General features: G+C 41.7%; 1 protein-coding gene across 1 annotated transcript in view; it reads left to right on the top strand.

The window, feature by feature from the left end:
- The first annotated feature begins 210 nt into the window (after positions 1-210).
- LOC132499087 (antigen WC1.1-like) overlaps positions 211-20,051 on the top strand; it is a 40,631-nt gene continuing 20,790 nt past the window's right edge. Inside the window, exons 1-5 of the mRNA XM_060113432.1 lie at positions 211-220; positions 330-374; positions 4,969-5,292; positions 16,825-17,133; positions 17,227-17,535. Coding sequence (XP_059969415.1) covers positions 211-220; positions 330-374; positions 4,969-5,292; positions 16,825-17,133; positions 17,227-17,535 — 997 coding nt within the window. The remainder of the gene's footprint in view (positions 221-329; positions 375-4,968; positions 5,293-16,824; positions 17,134-17,226; positions 17,536-20,051) is intronic.

The following is a 20,051-nucleotide window of genomic DNA, read 5'->3' on the forward strand; positions in this document are numbered from 1 at the left end:
GACATGTCTACAATCTTTTTTTTAAACTACCATTTGCAGATTGGAGGGGGAGGAATGGGGAGGGGGTTATTGCCAAATATGTTAAACATGGGTTGGGATGTCTGTGTATGTATCTCCCTCAATCTCCCCAGAAATGATGTATCTTTTTATTTCTCAGTCCAAAATCAAGAGGGTAGGGAGAGAGAGGAGGGAGGCTGCAAAGGGCCAGTTATGAGGGAAGGTAAAATCACCACTGTCCCATCCTCGGCCCTGAATCCTACTATTTGAACCCCTCAAATATCCTCAGGATTCTACAAGACTGTAATAGTGGGGAACTTCTCCCATCAAAGATCCAGGCAGGACTGGGGAGCAGGTTGGGAGTGTGATGGGTGGGGGTGGGAAGCATGTGCTGGGAGCAGTTCTCTCCTCACTTGTACACTTGTAGTTTCACAGAAAAAAAAAAAGCAGTTTTAAATAAAGAAATTTCTTCCCCCACCCCTGCAAAAAAAGAGGAACAATAGAAATGTGCACACATGTTCAAAACAGCACTGTTTTTCTTTTAATATTTATTTATTTATTTATTCATTTGTTTGGTTGTGTCAAGTCTTAGTTACCATACGCGGGATCTTCCTTGCTGCACTCGGGCTCCTCTAGTTGCAGTGCGCAGGCTTCTCTCTAGTTGTGGCAGGCTGACTCCAGAGTGTTCCGGCTCAGTAGTTGCAGCCCGCGGGCTTAGTTGTCCTGCAGCATGGGGGATCTTAGTTCCCTGACCAGGGATCGAACACACATCCCCTGCATTGAAAGGCGGATTCTTAACCACTGGACCACCAGGGAAGTCCCTGAGAATCTTCAGAAGAGTTATTTTGAATTCTTTGTCAGGCAATTCCTGGACCTCCATTTCTTTGGGGCCAGTTACAGGTGATTTGCTGTATTCCTTTGGTTGAATTTTGTTTCCCTGATTCTTTTTGATATCTTACTCTCTAGTAGATGTCTGCACGTTTAAAGGAGCAGTCACCTCTTCCAGACTCTATGTACTGACTTCAGTAGGGAAAGCCTTTCGCCTCTGGGTAGGGGCACACTGGATTGTACTGCAGGGTGCCAAGTGCAGAGTCATATGGTGGCACTGGGTCTGGGAGGGCATGATGTCTGTTTGGCTCAGGCTGCTGACGTCCACAGCATTGACAACTTTGTGGTCTTTGGCAAGGATTTCAGGGGGTCTGCAGTCACTGGAATGGCTGTTGTTGTCCTCAGCAGTGCCTCTAGTTCCAGTGGCTAGGGACCATACCGGTGAAGCAGGACTTTCATATCATGCTCCCCAAAGGCTAGGGACACTGGCTACTCAGCCTGCTCTCACTATCCTGGTGAGAGGAGCTCTCTTGGCACCCTTGGCATTGAGCAATGCTGGCTTGGAGGATGGAATGATGCCACCACATGACAGTGTCTTGGTGTGATCAGACTTCTTAGAGGACTCCAGACCTTTCCAGAGCTGTTTTTATTCCTGAAAACTGTCTAATTTTTGGTCTTTGTTGGGGGATGGAGGCTGCTGTCTCCTACATCAACATTTTGGTGATATCATGTTTGAGGACATTATTCTTTGAGAGAATGGTTTTGAGTATAGAATTTTAGATTGGCAATTTTTTTCTCTTTTGGCACATCTAAGGGCTTCAGTCTACTCTATACTGGCATCTCTGTTTGTTCTTGGGGACTTAGATGTTGGTATAGATGTTTCTCATTTTTATACACCTAGTCTATATCTTGATATTTTTCTTTTTGTCAGTTTCTTACCACTTTAGGAAGAATAAGCTAAATTATGTTGTAGTAACAAATAACCAAAAGTTTTTCTTACATGACGTGTTCTATTCACTTTGGCAGGATTTCTGCTATCATAATTATTCAACTACTCAGGTTGTTGAATGCCCTACCATCTTATTACGCTACCACTTCAACACAAGGCTGCAGTATTTGCTGTGGCAGAAAAATATATTGCCCCCTCTCTCTTTTTTAAAAAATATATTGTCTCCTAAATGCTTCTATGTGGAAGTGACATCATTTGTTCTCACACTTCATTGGATGAGCCAGATCACATGGTTATGCTTCACTTCAAACAGGCAAACAAAGAAGTATTAATATTTCCATGTGCTCAGAAAAAGAGAATTTTAAATGTCATTGAACACTAGTAATGTTTCCATCTATGATGTTTCTACAAATGGATTCCTTTTTATATGTCTTGACTGAGTTCTGTTGGGCTTATTCACTGTAAGGATTGGTATCTTTCATCAGTTCTGGAAAATTCTCACTCAGTATTTTTCAAATATTGCCTCTGCTCAGTACTCTCTCTTTCTGTATTTCTCTGTGTCTGTCTCCCTCTCTTCTTTCCCTTGTTTCATTTTAACTTAATTAAAACCTCACAGTTCCATTTTGTATCTCTGATTTTCTCTTCTGTAATTTTCATCATTTTGTTTCTCTGTGCAGTATTCCGGGTAATTTATTCTAATTATTATTCACCTCACTAATTCACTCTTTACCTGAATTTGATATTATGTAAAAATTTAAATTTCAACAAATATATTTTTCATTCATAGAAGTTAGCTTTAAAATTTTTTTCTATGCATTTAAAAAATTCCTTGCACTTTCTTTAAGAGTGTATTTTTATTTCTTCAAATATAGTACATATGGTAGTTCTATAGCCTGATATCTGATATATCTAATATGAGAAGCCTCTGTGTCTGCTTCAGTAGTTTCTCTTGGTTCTTGTTAATGGAACTTTGTTTCTTTGTGTGTTTGCTTTTTTTTTTTTTTGAAAATATGCTGGTCACTGTATTTATAAAAATTATTAATAGAGGTAATTTGAACAAGGTACTTTGCTCTAGAAAGGGTTTTATTTTTATTTTTTCATAATTTCCTGCTATTATCAGTAGTGGATCTCCTTAATACAAGTGCAAAAAATGGATACTATCTGGACAGTCTGTACATTTAAACTCTGAATCTAGTTTTATGCAAGAGCGTGTCTATTTCAAGTGGTGTCCTGGCTTATTGTGGAGAATGCCTTCTTTTGGATGTCTCATCTGGGTGTGGGTTTGGGATTTGATTTATGGCTCTTCACCATCAAAGGGCAGAAACTCCTCCCCAACCCCAAATAGGCTAATGCCCTCAAGGCAAAAGCACATTCCATGCTCTTGTATCTTAGTGAATTTCCATTTTCCCTTCAGATTTGGCCTTACTTTTTCTTCCTATCTTATCAGGTCTTTAATGCTTTTAAGACAATTTTTAGTAAATTTATTCCACTTTATTTTCAGCAGATGAGATAGCCTCAATAACCAAGCCTACCATCACTGAGATAATCTCTTGGAACTTTTCACAGTTCTGAAATCATGTACTTATTTGTTTTGTGTCATCGACTAGGTAAAAGGTACATGAAGGCAGGAATATTGTCTTCCTGCTTTCTGCATTTACAGCACTAAGTACAGGACCTGTCTCAAAACAGATAATTTTAGTATTAATAAAAGTAGCTTCCTGTGTGCTTTTAGGACCCCATTTCAATCCTAAAAAGGTCGATGTCAGACTTCTAAAAAAAACCCAAATAAACTTCACAGGATGTCTCACTTCTTCTACTACCTCCTTTGCCTCCTTCCCATTTATCTTTATTTCCTTCCTATAATGAACCCAGGTCTATGGACTGAACTGTGTCCCTCCAAAATTCATATATTAAAGCCTTCACCCCCAGTGTGACTGCATTTGGAGATAGGGTCTTTAGGAGGTAATTAAGGTTAAATAAGGTCACAAGTGTGGAGCCCTAATCCAGTAGGTAGCATTATAAGAAAAGGAAGAGAGGGAGATCTCTCTCTCTTTCTCTCCCTGTGCACGTGCACTAAGGAAAGGCCATGTGAACACCAGTGAGAAAGCAGTGGCTTGCAGGCCAGGAGAAGAGGTCTCAGGACGAAACCTGCCTTGCTAGCATTGGGATCATCCTGCTGTTTTCTGACGCTGGAGGGAAGCCCTATGTTAGTTATATGTTACTGTGCTACAGATTACTGCCAAACACGGCAGCTTAGAACAACAAACAAACATCTAGCATGACATAATTTCTGTGGGCTAGGAATTGGCATGGTTTACCTGACTCATGATGTCTCACAATATGCAGTCGTCTGAAGCTTCACCCAGGGGTGGGTATCCTTCACACTTACTCACCTGGATGTTGGCAGCATTCAGGCCTTGGTGGACTGTTTAACTGAGAGCCCCAGTCCCTTGCTGGCGGTTGGCTAGAGGCCTTCCTCAATTCCTTGTCATGAGGCTCTCTCCATAAACAGCTCACAACCTGGTAGCTGGCTTCATCAGAGCAAGAGAGAGAGCAAGAGAGGTCACAAGGGAGAAACCAGGGTCGTCTTGAAACCTAATCTCTTAAGTGACATCTCATCACTTTTGCCAAATTCCAGTTGTTAGGTGCGTGTTACTAGATACATTCAAGTGTGGGGATTATACAAGGACATGAATACCAGGTGGCTGGATAATTGGGACATTTGAGTATCTGCTTACCATGGTCCTCTGTTCCTGAGCTAGACGAGAGTGCTCCCTATGGGACAGAGAAGGAGAGGGAAGATTCCTCCCTGGCATCCTGGGCCATGAGCTGTAACTGAAATGGGGAAGCTGAGCCCCTTAGTAGCTTTGGGCACATCTACCCCTTAGTAGCTTTGGACAGCATCCAGAGTTCTCTGAAGGCCTGTCCTTGGTGGTGTCCATGAAGGTGGGTTCTACAGGCTTGTGAGAAATAGTTGGGTACATCCCTCCCCAGCTGCACGTTCAGTGATACCACATTGATAGCTGAGAGTTGGCCACAATGGGAATATTTACACCTCAGAAATGAACAAATGCTATACACAGGGAACTTTTCCCCTCAGAGAGCTCATTTTTTAATACTTACCAGCACACCACCACATGGTCTCCTAAAATCTCTCCTGTGTCCTGTGTCCTGTGTCTCTGTCTCTCCTGCAGCTCTGGAGCTGAGGCTGAAGGATGGAGGCCACCGCTGTGAGGGGAGAGTGGAAGTGAAGCATCAAGGAGTATGGGGCATGGTGTATGTTAAGTACTGGTTCGTGGACGATGCAGATGTGGTGTGCCGAGAGCTGGGATGTGGAGCTGCTGTTGATGCTCCCAGAGGGGCTTATTTTGGACCAAGACTTAGCCCCATTTGGCATGTCTATTATAAGTGCAAGGCAACAGCATCAAGTTTCAACATCAAAGACTGTTTTTATTCTAATTTTGAAAACTATAATCATACCTTCTCTCATGAACAAAGTATTGGAGTAGTCTGCTCAGGTAAGGCCTGTCTGGTCTGGGAGGGGATCCCCAGCAGGAAAAGCTTCAGTCTCATTCCCAGAATAACTATGGGAATACCAGATCACAGAATTTAGAGCATCCTTGGGGGAAGACTCCAGCCACACAGTTATTCCTAGAGCATTAGTTGCTCAAGGGGGTGTAAGGGCTTGCTTGGCCCTGGATATTAAAGTCTCCAGACCTGTGTACAATCAGACCCTTCAGATCTCTGTGGTGTTTCATAAGAGTCAGGGAAGTCAATAGGAGGTCAAATATTACAAGAGGTACAACTGCTGGGTTGTACTTTTATGAATTAGCTTCATCATGGCAGTTACTTTTTATTCTTTCATGGGATGTTCAGTCAGTTTCGGCCACAAGAGAGGACATAAGAGATGGACAGGCAAACATAGTTTATTATACTCAGAGGTCCTAGAGAGACAGGGCCACCACATACCATAAGGAGGCCACATCGGGGAGGCACCAAGGGAGCAAGCTCAACGAAACATGGGGAGCCATAAGAGGGAGTGAAGACTCATGGACAAGTGACAATATTAGGGGTAAGAGTGGAGTTACACAAGGAAAAGGCATGAGGGGATTTCATTGATGCATTTGAATGTCACTAGGTCACAGTCAGGGGAGGGCAAGAAGGGGAATTTGTGGCTGGGTTTAGTCATCACAGGTGCACGTGGACACCTGATGGGGTGCTCACATCCTGTTTGTGGGGATATTCACGCAGCAGGGAAACATGACGTTTTAACATTTACAACACAGTAAGTGGAGCAAAACAAGTACAAAGGCCAATGAGGCTAAGAGAACCTGAAGTGACTCATAAGAAGTGCTCAGTACTGCCTAAGTGTATTCGACCTGTGTCAAGGTGGATGCAGTAAAGACAGCAGTGAAACTAGAGTGTGAGTGGGTGGTCACAGGATCTGCCAGAGATGTTTCCAGTCGTTCTCACAATGGTGGATGAAATGCCCAGGACATTAATCCCATCAGAACAGCTGGATTGGAGGCAGATTCAGATATCACAGTGAGTTCCTAACGTAGGTGTTTGAGTCTTAGAAAATGGTCAACCATCTGATGGTGGGACAGGGGAAGCCCTGCGAACACCTGCTGTAGGTTTCTGGCAACCCAAAGCCCATCAGCTCTTTTGGGGAAGATGACAGGAAAAGTGATTTTTCCAATCTCACCCTCAGCAGATCTTTGATGATACTAGTTGAGGCCCCTAAGAAAATAATTATTTTCAATTTTAAGCTACTTTATTGAGGTACAATTGACATGCAAAAAGCTGAACTTTTTTTTTTTTTGCAGCAAAGTAAGGGTTTATTTGCATGGTGCCAAGCAAGGGAGTGGGAGACAAGTCTCAGATCCACTCCATCTTGGGCTTTGAGTTAGGGATGTTTCAAAGGGAAAGAACAAAGAAACTGGGATGAATCATCCTCTTGTGACATTTCTGTGACTTTTCTTAATTGTGGTTTTTGGAGTTAGGAGGCCTCCAGTTTATGATTCTCTGGCCAGACAGTTCCATGGCTTAGGGGTCTGTGAGCTCACCTTGTCCCAGAGAAGCAACTTGAGTTTGTATGTTAATGATGAAATCGGCAACAGCAACTTTAGTGCATTATGTTAGGGACAACAGCAATCTTAGTTGTCTGACTCTGGTTGATCAGTGTTCAGTTAGCACAGGGTTGAGGTCAGAGGGGATAAGAAAGGGAATAAAGTGTTGGATAGAAAAATTAATCATAAACTCAGTAAGGGAAGTCAATTTTAGGGGGACTTGGTTTCGGTTATGAGTGTCTACCAGCAAAAAGAGACCAGGAGCACAAAAGTTGAGCAAAACCCGTCTGATTTGGTGACGAGGAGCCACTGGGGACATTTGAGAAGATAGTTTCAGTGGAGTGGTGTGGACTGGAATGAAGTGCCTGCGATTAGGGAGGGACTCATTGGTGAGGAAATGGAAGAGGGGAAGACAGACAACCTTTTAAAAAATGTTGGCAGGGGCTTCCCTGGTGGCGCAGTGGTTGAGAGTCCGCCTGCCGATGCAGGGGACACGGGTTCGTGCCCCGGTCCGGGAAGATCCCACATACCGCGGAGCGGCTAGGCTCGTGAGCCATGGCAGCTGAGCCTGCGTGTCTGGAGCCTGTGCTCCGCAACGGGAGAGGCCACAACAGTGAGAGGCCCTCGTACTGCAAAAAAAAAAAAAAAAAAAAAAAAAAAAAAGAACTCTAGGGTTAAAGTCAGAGTTACTTACCCTGATGGAACAAACTCCAGAGCTCCGCACTGCTCTGGCCCTCGGATGCTTTGGATTCTATGATATTTGTGATATTTATCACCTTTTTAAAAATGTGCAATTTGTTATGATTTCTCTTATCATTCTAAAGAAATGCTCACTTTTGTACATAATTTTATATTTGTCATTTTGTATATTACGTTATATAAGTTTCTGGTTGCCCAAACTTGGATCTTCTCCAGCAAGGATCCATGTTCATGTAACAGATTCATCAATAAGAGAATTTCTTCTCTCCCATCTTCTTGGGTCCAAGAACAGTTTTGGTAGAGATGAACTCTTCCAGTGAACATGCTAGCGTGGTGGTCATGACTGAGCAGATGCAGCAGTTAACTTATCCTGATTCTGTTATTTTTTAAGTTGGAGTATAGTTGCCTTACAATGTTGTGTTAGTTTCTGCTGTACAGCAAAGTGAATCAGCTATATGTATACATATATCCCCTCCTTTTTGGATTTCCTTCCCATTTAGGTCACCACAGAGCACTGAGTAGAGTTCCCTGTGCTATACAGTAGGTTCTCATTAGTTATCTGTTTTATACATAGTACTGCATATATGCCAATCCCAATCTCCCAGTTCACCGCCCCCTCCTACCGCCTTTCTCCCCGTGGTGTCCCTGCGTTTGTTCTCTACATCTGTGTCTCTATTTTTGCTTTGTGAATAAGTTCATCTGAACCATTTTTCTAGATTCCACATATATGCATTAAAATATGATATTTGTTTTTCTCTTTCTGACTTATTTCACTCTGTATGACAGTCTCTAGGTCCGTCCATGTCTCTGCAACTGGCACAATTTCGTTCCTTCTTAAGGTTGAGCAATATTCCATTGTATATATGTGCCACATCTTCTTTTTCTGTTCATCTGTTGATGGACACTTAGGTTGCTTCCATGTCCTGGCTATTGTAAATAGTGCTGCAATGAACATTGGGGTGCATGTATCTTTTCGAATTATGGTTTTCTCCAGGTATATGCCCAGGAGTGTGATTTCTGGGTCATATGGTAATTCTATTTTTAGTTTTTTAAGGAACCTCCATACTGTTCTCCATAGTGGCTGTATCAATTTACATTCCTACCAACAGTGTAAGAGGGTTCCCTTTTCTCCACAACCTCTCCAGCATTTCTTTTTTTTTTTTAAAGTGAGTGAGTTTTTTTTTTTTAATTAATTAATTAATTAATTTTTGGCTGTGTTGGGTCCTCGTTTTTGTGCGAGGGCCTTCTCCAGTTGTGGTGAGCAGGGGCCACTCCTCATCGCGGTGTGCGGGCCTCTCACTGCCGCGGCCTCTCCCGTTGCAGAGCACAGGCTCCGGACGTGCAGGCTCAGCGGCCATGGCTCACGGGCCTAGCGCTCCGCGGCATGTGGGATCTTCCCGGACCGGGGCACGAACCCGTGTCCCCTGCATCAACAGGCGGACTCTCAACGACTGCGCCACCAGGGAAGCCCATCCAGCATTTCTTGTTTGGAGATTTTTTTGATGATGGCCACGCTGACCAGTGTGAGGTGATACCTCATTGTATTTCTTTTTTTTTTTTTTTTTTGCGGTATGCGGGCCTCTCACTGCTGTGGCCCCTCCCGTTGCGGAACACAGGCTCCGGACGCGCAGGCCCAGCGGCCATGGCTCACGGGCCCAGCCGCTCCGCGGCACATGGGATCCTCCCAGACCGGGGCACGAACCCGTATCCCCTGCATCGGCAGGCGGACTCTCAACCACTGCGCCACCAGGGAGGCCCTGTATTTCTTTTTAAAATTTATTTATTTATTTAATTTTGGCTGCATTGGGTCTTCGTTACTGCACACGGGCTTTCTCTAGTTGTGTTGAGCTGGGGCTACTCTCATTGTGGTGACTTCTCTTGTTGTGGAGTGCGGGCTCTAGGTGCATGGTCTCTAGAGCGCAGGCTCAGCAGTTGTGGCGCACGGGCTTAGTTGCTCCACGGCATGTGGGATCTTCCCGGACCAGGGCTCGAACACGTGTCCCCTGCATTGGCAGGCGGATTCTTTTTTTTTTTTAAACATCTTTATTGGAGTATAATTGTTTTACAATGGTGTGTTAGTTTCTGCTTTATAACAAAATGAATCAGCTATATATATACATATATCCCCATATTTCCTCCCTCTTGCATCTCGCTCCCACCCTCCCTATCCCACCCTTCTAGGTGGTCACAAAGCACCAAGCTGATCTCCCTGTGCTATGTGGCTGCTTCCCACTAGCTATCTATTTTACGTTTGGTAGTGTATATATGTCCATGCCACTCTCTCACTTCATCCCAGGTTACCCTTCCCTCTCCCCGTGTCCTCAAGTCCATTCTCTACGTCTGCATCTTTATTCCTGTCCTGCCCCTAGGTTCTTCAGAACCTTTTTTTTTTTTTTAGATTCCATATATATGTGTTAGCATACGGTATTTGTTTTTCTCTTTCTGACTTACTTCACTCTGTATGACAGACTCTAGGTCCATCCACCTCACTACAAATAACTCAATTTCATTTCTTTTTATGGCTAATATTCCATTGTATATATGTGCCACATCTTCTTTATCCATTCATCTGTCGATGGTCACTTGGGTTGCTTCCATGTCCTGGCTATTGTAAATAGAGCTGGCAGGTGGATTCTTAACCACTGCACCACCAGGGAAATCCCCTCATTGTAGTTTTGATTTGCATTTCTCTAATAATTAGTGATGTTGAGCAGCTTTTCATGTGCTTCCTGGCCTTCTCTATGTCTTCTTTGGAGAAATGCCTGTTTAGGTCTTCCACCCATTTTTTTGTTTGTTTGTTTGTTTGTTTGTTTGTTTTGCGGTACGCGGGCTTCTCACTGCTGTGGCCTCTCCCGTTGCGGAGCACAGGCTCCGGATGCGCAGGCTCAGCGGCCATGGCGCACGGACCCAACCGCTCCGCAGCATGTGGGATCTTCCCAGACCGGAGAACGAACCCGTGTCCCCTGCATCGGCAGGCGGACTCTCAACCACTGCGCCACCAGGGAAGCCCCCACCCATTTTTTGATTGGGTTTTTTTTTGATACTGAGCTGCATGAGCTGTTTATATATTTTGGAGATTAATCCTTTGTCTGTTGATTCATTTGCAAACATTTTCTCCCATCCTGAGGGTTGTCTTTTCATCTTGTTTGTGGTTTCCTGTGTTGTGCAAAAACTTTTCAGTTGCATTAGGTCCCATTTGTTTATTTTTATTTTCATTACTTTAGGGGTGGATCAAAAAAGATCTTGCTGTGATTTATGTCAAAGAATGTTCTTCCTATGTTTTCCTCTAAGAGTTTTATAGTGTCCAGTCTTACATTTAGGTCTCTAATCCAATTTGAGTTTATGTTTGCTTATGGTGTTAGGGAGTGTTCTAATTACATTCTTTAACATGTAGATGTGCAGTTTTCCCAGCACCACTTATTGAAGAGGCTGTCTTTTCTCCATTGTATATCCTTGCCTCCTTTGTCGTAGATTAGTTGACCATAGTTGCCTGGGTTTATCTCTGGGCTTTCTATCCTGTTCCATTGATCTGTATTTCTGTTTTTGTGCCAGTACCATACTGTCTTGATTACTGTAGCTTTGTAGTATGTTCTGAAGTCAGGGAGCCTGATTCCTCCAGCTCCGTTTTTTTCCCCTCAAGACCACTTTGGCTATTCGGGGCCTTTTGTGTCTCCATACAAATTTTAAGATTTTTTATTCTAGTTCTGTAAAAAATGCCATTGGTAATTTGATAGGGATTGCATTGAATCTGTAGATTGCTTTGGGTAGTATAGTCATTTCCACAATATTGATTCTTCCAATCCAAGAACATGGTATATCTCTCCATCTGTTTGTATCATACTTAATTTCTTTCATCAGGGTCTTATAGTTTTCTGCATACAGGTCTTTCATCTCCCTAGGTAGGTTTATTCCTAGGTATTTTATTCTTTTTGTTGCAATGGTAAAAGGAAGTGTTTCCTTAGTTTCTCTTTCAGATTTTTCATCATTAGTGTATAGGAATGCAAGAGATTTCTGTGCATTAATTTTGTACCCTGCAACTTTACCAAATTCATTGATTAGCTCTAGTAGTTTTCTGGTAACATCTTTAGGATTCTGTATGTATAGTATCATGTCATCTGCAAACAGTGACAGTTTTACTTCTTCTTTTCCAATTTGTATTCCATTTATTTCTTTTTCTTCTCTGAGTGCTGTGGCTAAGACTCCCAAAACTGTGTTGAATAATAGTGGTGAGAGTGGACATCCTTCTCTTCTTCCTGATCTTAGAGGAAATGCTTTCAGTTTTTCAACATTGAGAATGATATTTGCTGTGGGTTTGTCATATATGGCCTTTATTATGTTGAGGTAGGTTCCCTCTATGCTTATTTTCTGGAGAGTTTTTGTCATAAATGGGTGTTGAATTTTGTCAAAAGCTTTTTCTGGATCTATTGAGATTATCATATGGTTTTTCTCCTTCAATTTGTTAATATGGTGTATCACATTGATTGATTTGCATATATTGAAGAATCCTTGCATCCCTGGAATAAATCCCCCTTGATCATGGTGTATGATCCTTTTAATGTGTTGTTGGATTCTGTTTGCTAGTATTTCGTTGAGGATTTTTGCATCCATATTCATCAGTGATATTGGTCTGTAATTTTCTTTTTTTGTAGTATCTTTGATTTTGGTAACAGTGTGATGGTGACCTCATAGAATGAGTTTGGGAGTGTTCCTTCCTCTGCATTTTTTTGGAAGAGTTTGAGAAGGATGGGTGTTAGGTCTTCTCTAAATGTTTGATGGAATTCACCTGTAAAGCCATCTGGTCCTGGATTTTTGTTTGTTGGAAGATTTTTTTTTTTTTTTTTTTTTTTTTGTGCTACGTGGGCCTCTCTGTTGTGGCCTCTCCCGTTGCGGAGCACAGGTCCGGATGCTCAGGCTCAGTGGCCATGGCTCACGGGCCCAGCCACTCCACGGCATGTGGGATCCTCCCAGACTGGGACAGAAACCCGCGTCCCCTGCATCAGCAGGCGGACTCTCAACCACTGCGCCACCAGGGAAGCCCCCTGTTGGAAGATTTTTAATCACAGTTTCAATTTCATTACTTGTGATTGGTCTGTTCATATTTTCTATTTCTTCCTGGTTGTCCATTTTATTGGCATAGAGTTGCTTGTAGTAGTCTCTTAGGATGCTTTGTATTTCTGCGGTGTCTGTTGTAACTTCTCCTTTTTCATTTCTAATTTTATTGGCTTGAGTCCTCTCCCACTGTTTTTTGATGAGTCTGGCTAATGGTTTATCAATTTTGTTTACCTTCTCAAAGAACCAGCTTTTAGTTTTATTCATCTTTGCCAGTGTTTTCTTTGTTTCTATTTCATTTATTTCTGCTCTGATCTTTATGATTTCTTTCCTTCTATTAACTTTGGGTTTTGTTTGTTCTTCTTTCTCTAGTTCCTTTAGGTGTAAGGAAAGGAGTTTCTGCTGAAAGATCAGCTGTTAACCTTATGGTCCCACCTCAGAGGCTCAGGCCTGACACCATGCCAGAGCACCAAGACCCTTTCAGCCACATGGCTAATGCTTTCATTGATTTTTGCTGAACTCTTGCATCACCAGCTAATCTATGCCTGTTATTCCGTCATGATTTAGCAGTATCAGACTCAGTTTTGACATAATTGACTCTTGAGGCCACCATGAGAGACCGAAGTCTTCTACTATTGTATTGCTTCTATTTCTCCCTTAAGCTCTGTCAATGTTTGCTCTGTATATTTAGGTGCTTTACTGTTGGGTGTATATGTATATATATATGTATATGTAATTATATGTATTATATCTTCTTGTTGAACTATTTTATCATTATGTCTCTTGTGACAGTTTTTGACTTAAAGTCTCTTTTGCTTGACTTTCCTCTCTTTTGTTTACTATTTGCATGGGATCTCTTTCTGCACCTCTTCACTCTCAGCCTATGTGTGTCATGAAATCTAAAGTATATAGTTGGGTCTTGTTTTTTAATCCATTAAGGCACTCAATGTTTTTTGATTGGAAAGTTTAGTACATTTACATTTAAAATCATTATTGAAAGGTCAGGACTTACTGTTGCCCATTATGTTAATTGTTTTCTGTCATTTTGTAGTTCTCTTGTTCTTCTCTTCTGTTGCTGTCTTTGTGAAGTGACTCTTTTCTCCTATCTTGTGTCTGTACTATACTTTAATTGTGGTTACCTGGGAACTTGCATCAAACATTTGATAGTTATAGCAGTCTATAACTGAAGTTAAGTACAATTAAGGTAACAACTTTAATAGCACACAGAAACTCTACATTTTACTATTCCCCCACACTTTATGTAATTGCTGTCAGATTTTATTTCTTTACATATTGTATTTCCATCAGCAAATTGTTGTGGTTATAGTTATACTATGTTTGACTTTTGATTTGTAAACTAAAGTTAAAAGCAAGTTATGTGCCATGATTACAGTATTTCAATATTCTGTATTTCTCTTCATATTTATCTTTACCAATGAAAGGCAAGTCTAGTTGTGGTGAAACCCTTAAGTTATTGTTTGTTTGTTTGTTTGTTTTTAATTTTTTAAAATCTCTCCTTCATTCTTAAAGGACAGTTTGCCAGGTAAAATGTTGATAATTGGCAGGTTTTTTTCTCTAAATACTTTGGATATGTTATCCTGCTCTCTTCTGGCTTGCAAGGTTTCTGCTGAGAAATCTGCTATTAGTCTTATAAGGGCTCCCCTGTATGTGACAAGTCACTTTTCTCTTGATGCTTTCAAAATTATCTTTGTCTTTGAATTTTGCTAATTTAATTATAGTGTGTCTTGGCGTAGACCTCTTTGGATTCTACCTATTTATGAACTTTTGGGCTTCATGAACCAAGATGTCTTTTTGTCTCCCTAGATTTGGGAAGTCCTCAGTCATTATTTCTTTAGATAATCTTTCTGCCCTTTTCTCTTTGTCTTTTCCTACTGGGACTTTCATAATGCATATATAATTTTGCTGTATGGTTTCCCATATATCATGTATGTATAATTTACTCTTTTTTCTTTTTGTTCCTGTAATCATATAATTTGAAATAATCTGTCTTTAAGTTTGCTGATTCTTTGTTTTGCATCATACAGTTTGCTTGAAGTGCACTATTGAATTTTTCAGTTCAGTTGTTGTATACTTGAGTTCCAGAATTTTGTCTGGTCTCTTTTTGTGTTTTCTATTTTTAAATTAAACTTCTCATTTTGTTCATGTACTATGTTCCTGATGGTGTTTAGTTGTCTGTTTGTGTTCAGTTGTCTGTTTGTATTCTCTTGTAGTCACTGAGTTCAAAACAATTTTCTCGAATTTTTTGTCAAGGAGTTCATAAATCTTCATTTCTTCAGGGTAGGTTACTGGAGATTTACTGGTTTCCTTAAGTGGTATCATATTTTCCAGATTCTTCATGATATGTGTAAGCTTGCATTGGTGAATATGCATTTGAAGGAGAAGACACTGCTTCCAGACTTTACAGACTGTTTTTGACAAATAAAGATCTTTTCTGCCAGGTCCCTGAGCAGGTAGGACAGATCTGGTCTAGCAAAGCTGGATTCAGGTTATGTGGCTGCTGCTGGGTGGTTTTTGTGTCTGGTCAGTGGGCCTGTTGGCAGGGGCATGGATGGGTGTGGCTTCCTCTGGGTGCCTAGGTGGGCAGGATTGCCTCCCTACTGTGGTAGAGTGGGGCTGAACCTAGGTCACAGGGCTGCATTAGACTCTGTACTCACTCTCATGTCCACAGTTGGCAATCCTGTTACCAGGGATGCCAAATGGTGTGGCTCCTTCTGTACCTCTGGGAAGGCAGGACTTCCTCTAGGACCATGGTGGTGCAGGGTTGGAGCCACATCGTGAAGCAGCTTCGGGGTTCACAGTTGTGTCTGAATAACAACATGGCAGGCATGTTGCTGAGGGCACACTGTTTCTGTGGGAGAATGAGGGTTGGAGAACCTCCTTTTCTGTCATCTCATTGACATTGGATATGAATACAGAATTAGCACAATGGTAGAATTAAAATCAATTCATATCATCCCTGAGCATTTTCTATGACTCATGTCTCAGAAGAAAAACCTCTTCTAGGAACTGTTTGGCAAACTCTGTCTTGTACACTTCCACTCAGAACTCACTCTGGTTCATTGACAAATCCTGAGTTTTCAAGAGAAATGTCTAGGACCATCCCTTCTCCCTCCTGTGACTCTCTGAGCTTACTTAACATAACAGACTCATTTTTTAAAATTTTTATTTATTTATTTATTTATGGCTGTGTTGGGTTTCCGTTTCTGTGTGAGGGCTTTCTCTAGTTGTGGCAAGCAGGGGCCACTCTTCATCGTGGTACACGGGCCTCTCACTATCACAGCCTCTCTTGTTGCAGAGCACAGGCTCCAGACGCGTAGGCTCAGTAATTGTGGCTCACGGGCCCAGTTGCTCCACGGCATGTGGGATCCTCCCAGACCAGGGCTCGAACCCATGTCTGCTGCATTGGCAGGCAGATTCTCAACCACTGCGCCACCAGGGAAGCCCCCGGACTCATCTTTTTCCCCATTTAGGTCACCTAAGCACCTCTTGGAATTTTTTGCCATCAGAAATTGTCAGAAAATAAAATTTGGTACCATAAAAGTGGATTCGTTATAATGTCTATATTTCTTCTCTTGAACCATCATCCATCTACAGTTGGCGTGCTCTCATGGATCCAACCTTTATGATTTTCTCTACCCCAAGTCACTTGAGGATTGGCTCGTGGGTCATAAAACTGATCAGACTATGAACCCCACAAGTCTCAGGAAAGCTTTATAACTTTGTCTGGATGATAGGTCTCTGCTCTCTCATAGCCATTTCACTCTGGTTTGTTCTGTTCTTCATACCTCTATACTCAAGTTTGAGTGCCCACACAATATGCATTATTTCCTTGGGCTCTGGAAGTCCCAGGGTCCTAAAAGAGAAATTTACTTCTCCAACAAATGCTAAAATATATGTTCCTGGTATTCAGCCATTCCTGATGATCTGTCTTGGGCCCTGTAGTTTCCTGGCCCCTAGATAAAGAATTCACATTTCTAACCAATCTCAAAGTATTTGTTGCTGGGATTCAGTCATTCCTAACTGACCCTGCAAATACTTCTGGGTTTCTCTTCAGAAACTTGCTCATGAAAATGCAACTCTGACACTGTCAAATTCTCTCTCCATGTCCCACTCCTGGAAAAGAAAAGCTTTCACACCATTGCCTATTAGATATTGTTTTCAATTGTCAAGCCAAGATCATGAACACTCACTGGCTTTGTTTGTTTCTCTTAGCACGTGTGCGTCTGGTTGGAGGGGATGGACCCTGCTCAGGGCAAGTAGAAGTGCGTTCTGGACAAGACTGGACCCCAGTGTCTGATGGGAACTTTACATTCCCCACAGCCCAGGTCATCTGTGCAGAGATGGGATGTGGCAAGGCTGTGTCTGTCCTGGGACACGTGCCCTTCAGAGCATTAGATGGCCGGGTCTGGGCTGAAGAGTTCAGATGTGAGGGCGAGGAGTCTGAGCTCTGGTTCTGCCCCAGAGTGCCCTGTCCAGGGGGGACTTGTCACCACAGTGGAGCTGTTCAAGTTGTCTGTTCAGGTGAGATGCAGATCAGGACATTAACCTCCCTGCATACTCTGTTCAGGTCAGAAAAACATGAGATTTTACTAAAATTCTATCTTTTCCAACCAGCATACACAGAAGTCCGGCTCATGAGAAATGGCACTGCTCAGTGTGAGGGGCAAGTGGAGATGAATATTTCTGGAAGATGGAGAGGGCTCTGTGCCTCCCACTGGACTAGGGCCAATGCCAATGTTGTCTGTCATCAGCTTGGCTGTGGAGTTGCCATCTCCATTCCAAAAGGAGCAGAAGGAGGTGATCAAATCTGGGAAGCCCGATTTCACTGCTTGGGGGCTGAATCTTTCTTGTGGAATTGCCCTGTGACTGCCCTGGGTGTTCCTGACTGTACCCATGGAAACACGGCCTATGTGATCTGCTCAGGTAAGAGAGAAGGAAGGGCTAACTTGTACTCAAGATGCTCCTTGAGTGAAATGTCCCCAAGAGCAGAGAGTGAGGGAAAACTGACCTCAAAACTTAGATATTGCATGGTGAAATATGGTTTTTGTCATTGTTCATTTTGCAGAGCAGGGCAAGAAGCATTAAGGGGAATAATATTTTTTAAAATAAACATAGGTATTTAAGTATAATCATAGAGAACAAGGTATAAGCAGTAAGTATATTCCTCAGTCAGCGTTTTTCCCCACTGAACCATGTGAGAATTACTATACCCATCAGATTCCTTTACTAGGTACCTCAGCATGTATTTCTTAAGTGCAAAGACATTCATTCAAATTCAGGAAATTTTAATTTCACACAGTATTATTAACTGTTTATTTGAAATACATGAGAACCTGAAGTTGTTTGTTTTTTACTTGGTTTTGTTGTTATAGTAGAAAAGTTTAATTATAAATTCAATATTTTTAATAAATCAGGATTATTCAGATTTTCTATTTGTTCTTGTGTCACTTCAACTGGTGCTTTTCAAAGAATTTCTCCACTTTAGCTAAATGTTTAAAAGTCTTGGGAAAGGGGGAGTGACATCAGCATCATGGTAGTGTAAGATGTCCCTCCTTTTTGTCTCTCTTTTTAACAACTAATGATCAAAAGTGCCTCTGTGAAAGTTGTGGGATCCAACATCCTATACCAAGGGACCAGGAAGATGATCACCCACCTGGGCATCCAGTAATAGGCAGATAGACATTGGTACAGATTGCGGACCCAACAGGAGTTAGTGAAACTGTCCCAGCCCCCTGAGCCATGGTCAAGGAAAACCTGGAGAAAGTTGGCAAGTGCTGATTTGGTCAGACATTTATGAAAATTGTTAGAAGTCCAGGATTCCTGAGAGGAGATTTCAGTACTCTGTTGGAGCCAAAAAAAAAAGTTTGAATGATTGGAGAGGATTAAAGAATTTTGTTAGTGCTGCCCCTCACCCCAAGGTGACACAGCATAAGTCTGAACTAGCCAGTGGTGCCTCTCCCATGGGGGAAAAGGAGAGCAGTGAGTTAGTGTCCACTCAATACTGCTGGAGAAGCCAGTTTCTCTCCAGTAGCACCCAGAGTTCTGGGGCCAGACCTCCATGACTACGGGGAGAGAAGAGATATGAAAGAAACCATTTCCACTAAGATCAGGAACAAGACAAGGCTGCCCACTCTCACCACTCTTATTCAACCTAGTTTTGGAAGTTTTAGCCACAGCAATCAGAGAAGAAAAGGAAATAAAAGGAATCCAAATTGGAAAAGAAGTAAAGTTGTCACTGTTTGCAGATGACATGATACTATACATAGAGAATCCTAAAGATGCTACCAGAAAACTACTAGAGCTAATCAATAATTTGATAAAGTAGAAGGATACAAAATTAATGCACAGAACTCTCTGGCATTCCTGTACACTAATGATGAAAAATCTGAAAATGAAATCAAGAAAACACTCCCATTTACCATTGCAACAAAAAGAATAAAATATCTAGGAATAAACCTACCTAAGGAGACAAAAGACCTGTATGCAGAAAATTATAAGACACTGATGAAAGAAATTAAAGATGATACAAATAGATGGAGAGATATACCATGCTCCTGGATTGGAAGAATCAATATTGTGAAAATGACTCTACTACTCAAAGCAATCTACAGATTCAATGCAATCCCTATCAAACTACCATTGGCATTTTTCACAGAACTAGAACAAAAAATTTCAAAATTTGTTTGGAAAAACAAAAGACCCCGAATAGCCAAAGCAATCTTGAGAATGAAAAACAGAGCTGGAGGAATCAAGCTCCCTGACTTCAGACTATACTACAAAGCTACAGTAATCAAGACAGTGTGGTACTGGCACAAAAACAGAAAGATAGATCAATGGAACAGGATAGAAAGCCTAGAGATAAACCCACGCACATATGGTCAACTTATCTTTGATAAAGGAGGCAGGAATGTACAGTGGAGAAAGGACAGCCTCTTCAATAAGTGGTGCTGGGAAAACTGGACAGGGACATGTAAAAGTATGAGATTAGATCATTCCCTAACACCATACACAAAAATAAGCTCAAAATGGATTAAAGACCTAAATGTAAGGCCAGAAACTATCAAACTCTTAGAGGAAAATATAGGCAGAACACTCTATGACATAAATCACAGCAAGATCCTTTTGGACCCACCTCCTAGAGAAATGGAAATAAAAACAAAGATAAGCAAATGGGACCTAATGAAACTTCAAAGCTTTTGCACAGCAAAGGAAACCATAAACAAGACCAAAAGACAACCCTCAGAATGGGAGAAAATATTTGCAAATGAAGCAACTGACAAAGGATTAATCTCCAAAATTTATAAGCAGCTCATGCAGCTCAATAGCAAAAAAACAAACAACCCAATCCAAAAATGGGCAGAAGACTTAAATAGGCATTTCTCCAAAGAAGATATACAGACTGCCAACAAACACATGAAAGAATGCTCAACATCATTAAT

The sequence above is a fragment of the Mesoplodon densirostris genome, chromosome 11 (genome assembly GCF_025265405.1).
Source record: "Mesoplodon densirostris isolate mMesDen1 chromosome 11, mMesDen1 primary haplotype, whole genome shotgun sequence".
Lineage (NCBI taxonomy): Eukaryota > Metazoa > Chordata > Mammalia > Artiodactyla > Ziphiidae > Mesoplodon > Mesoplodon densirostris.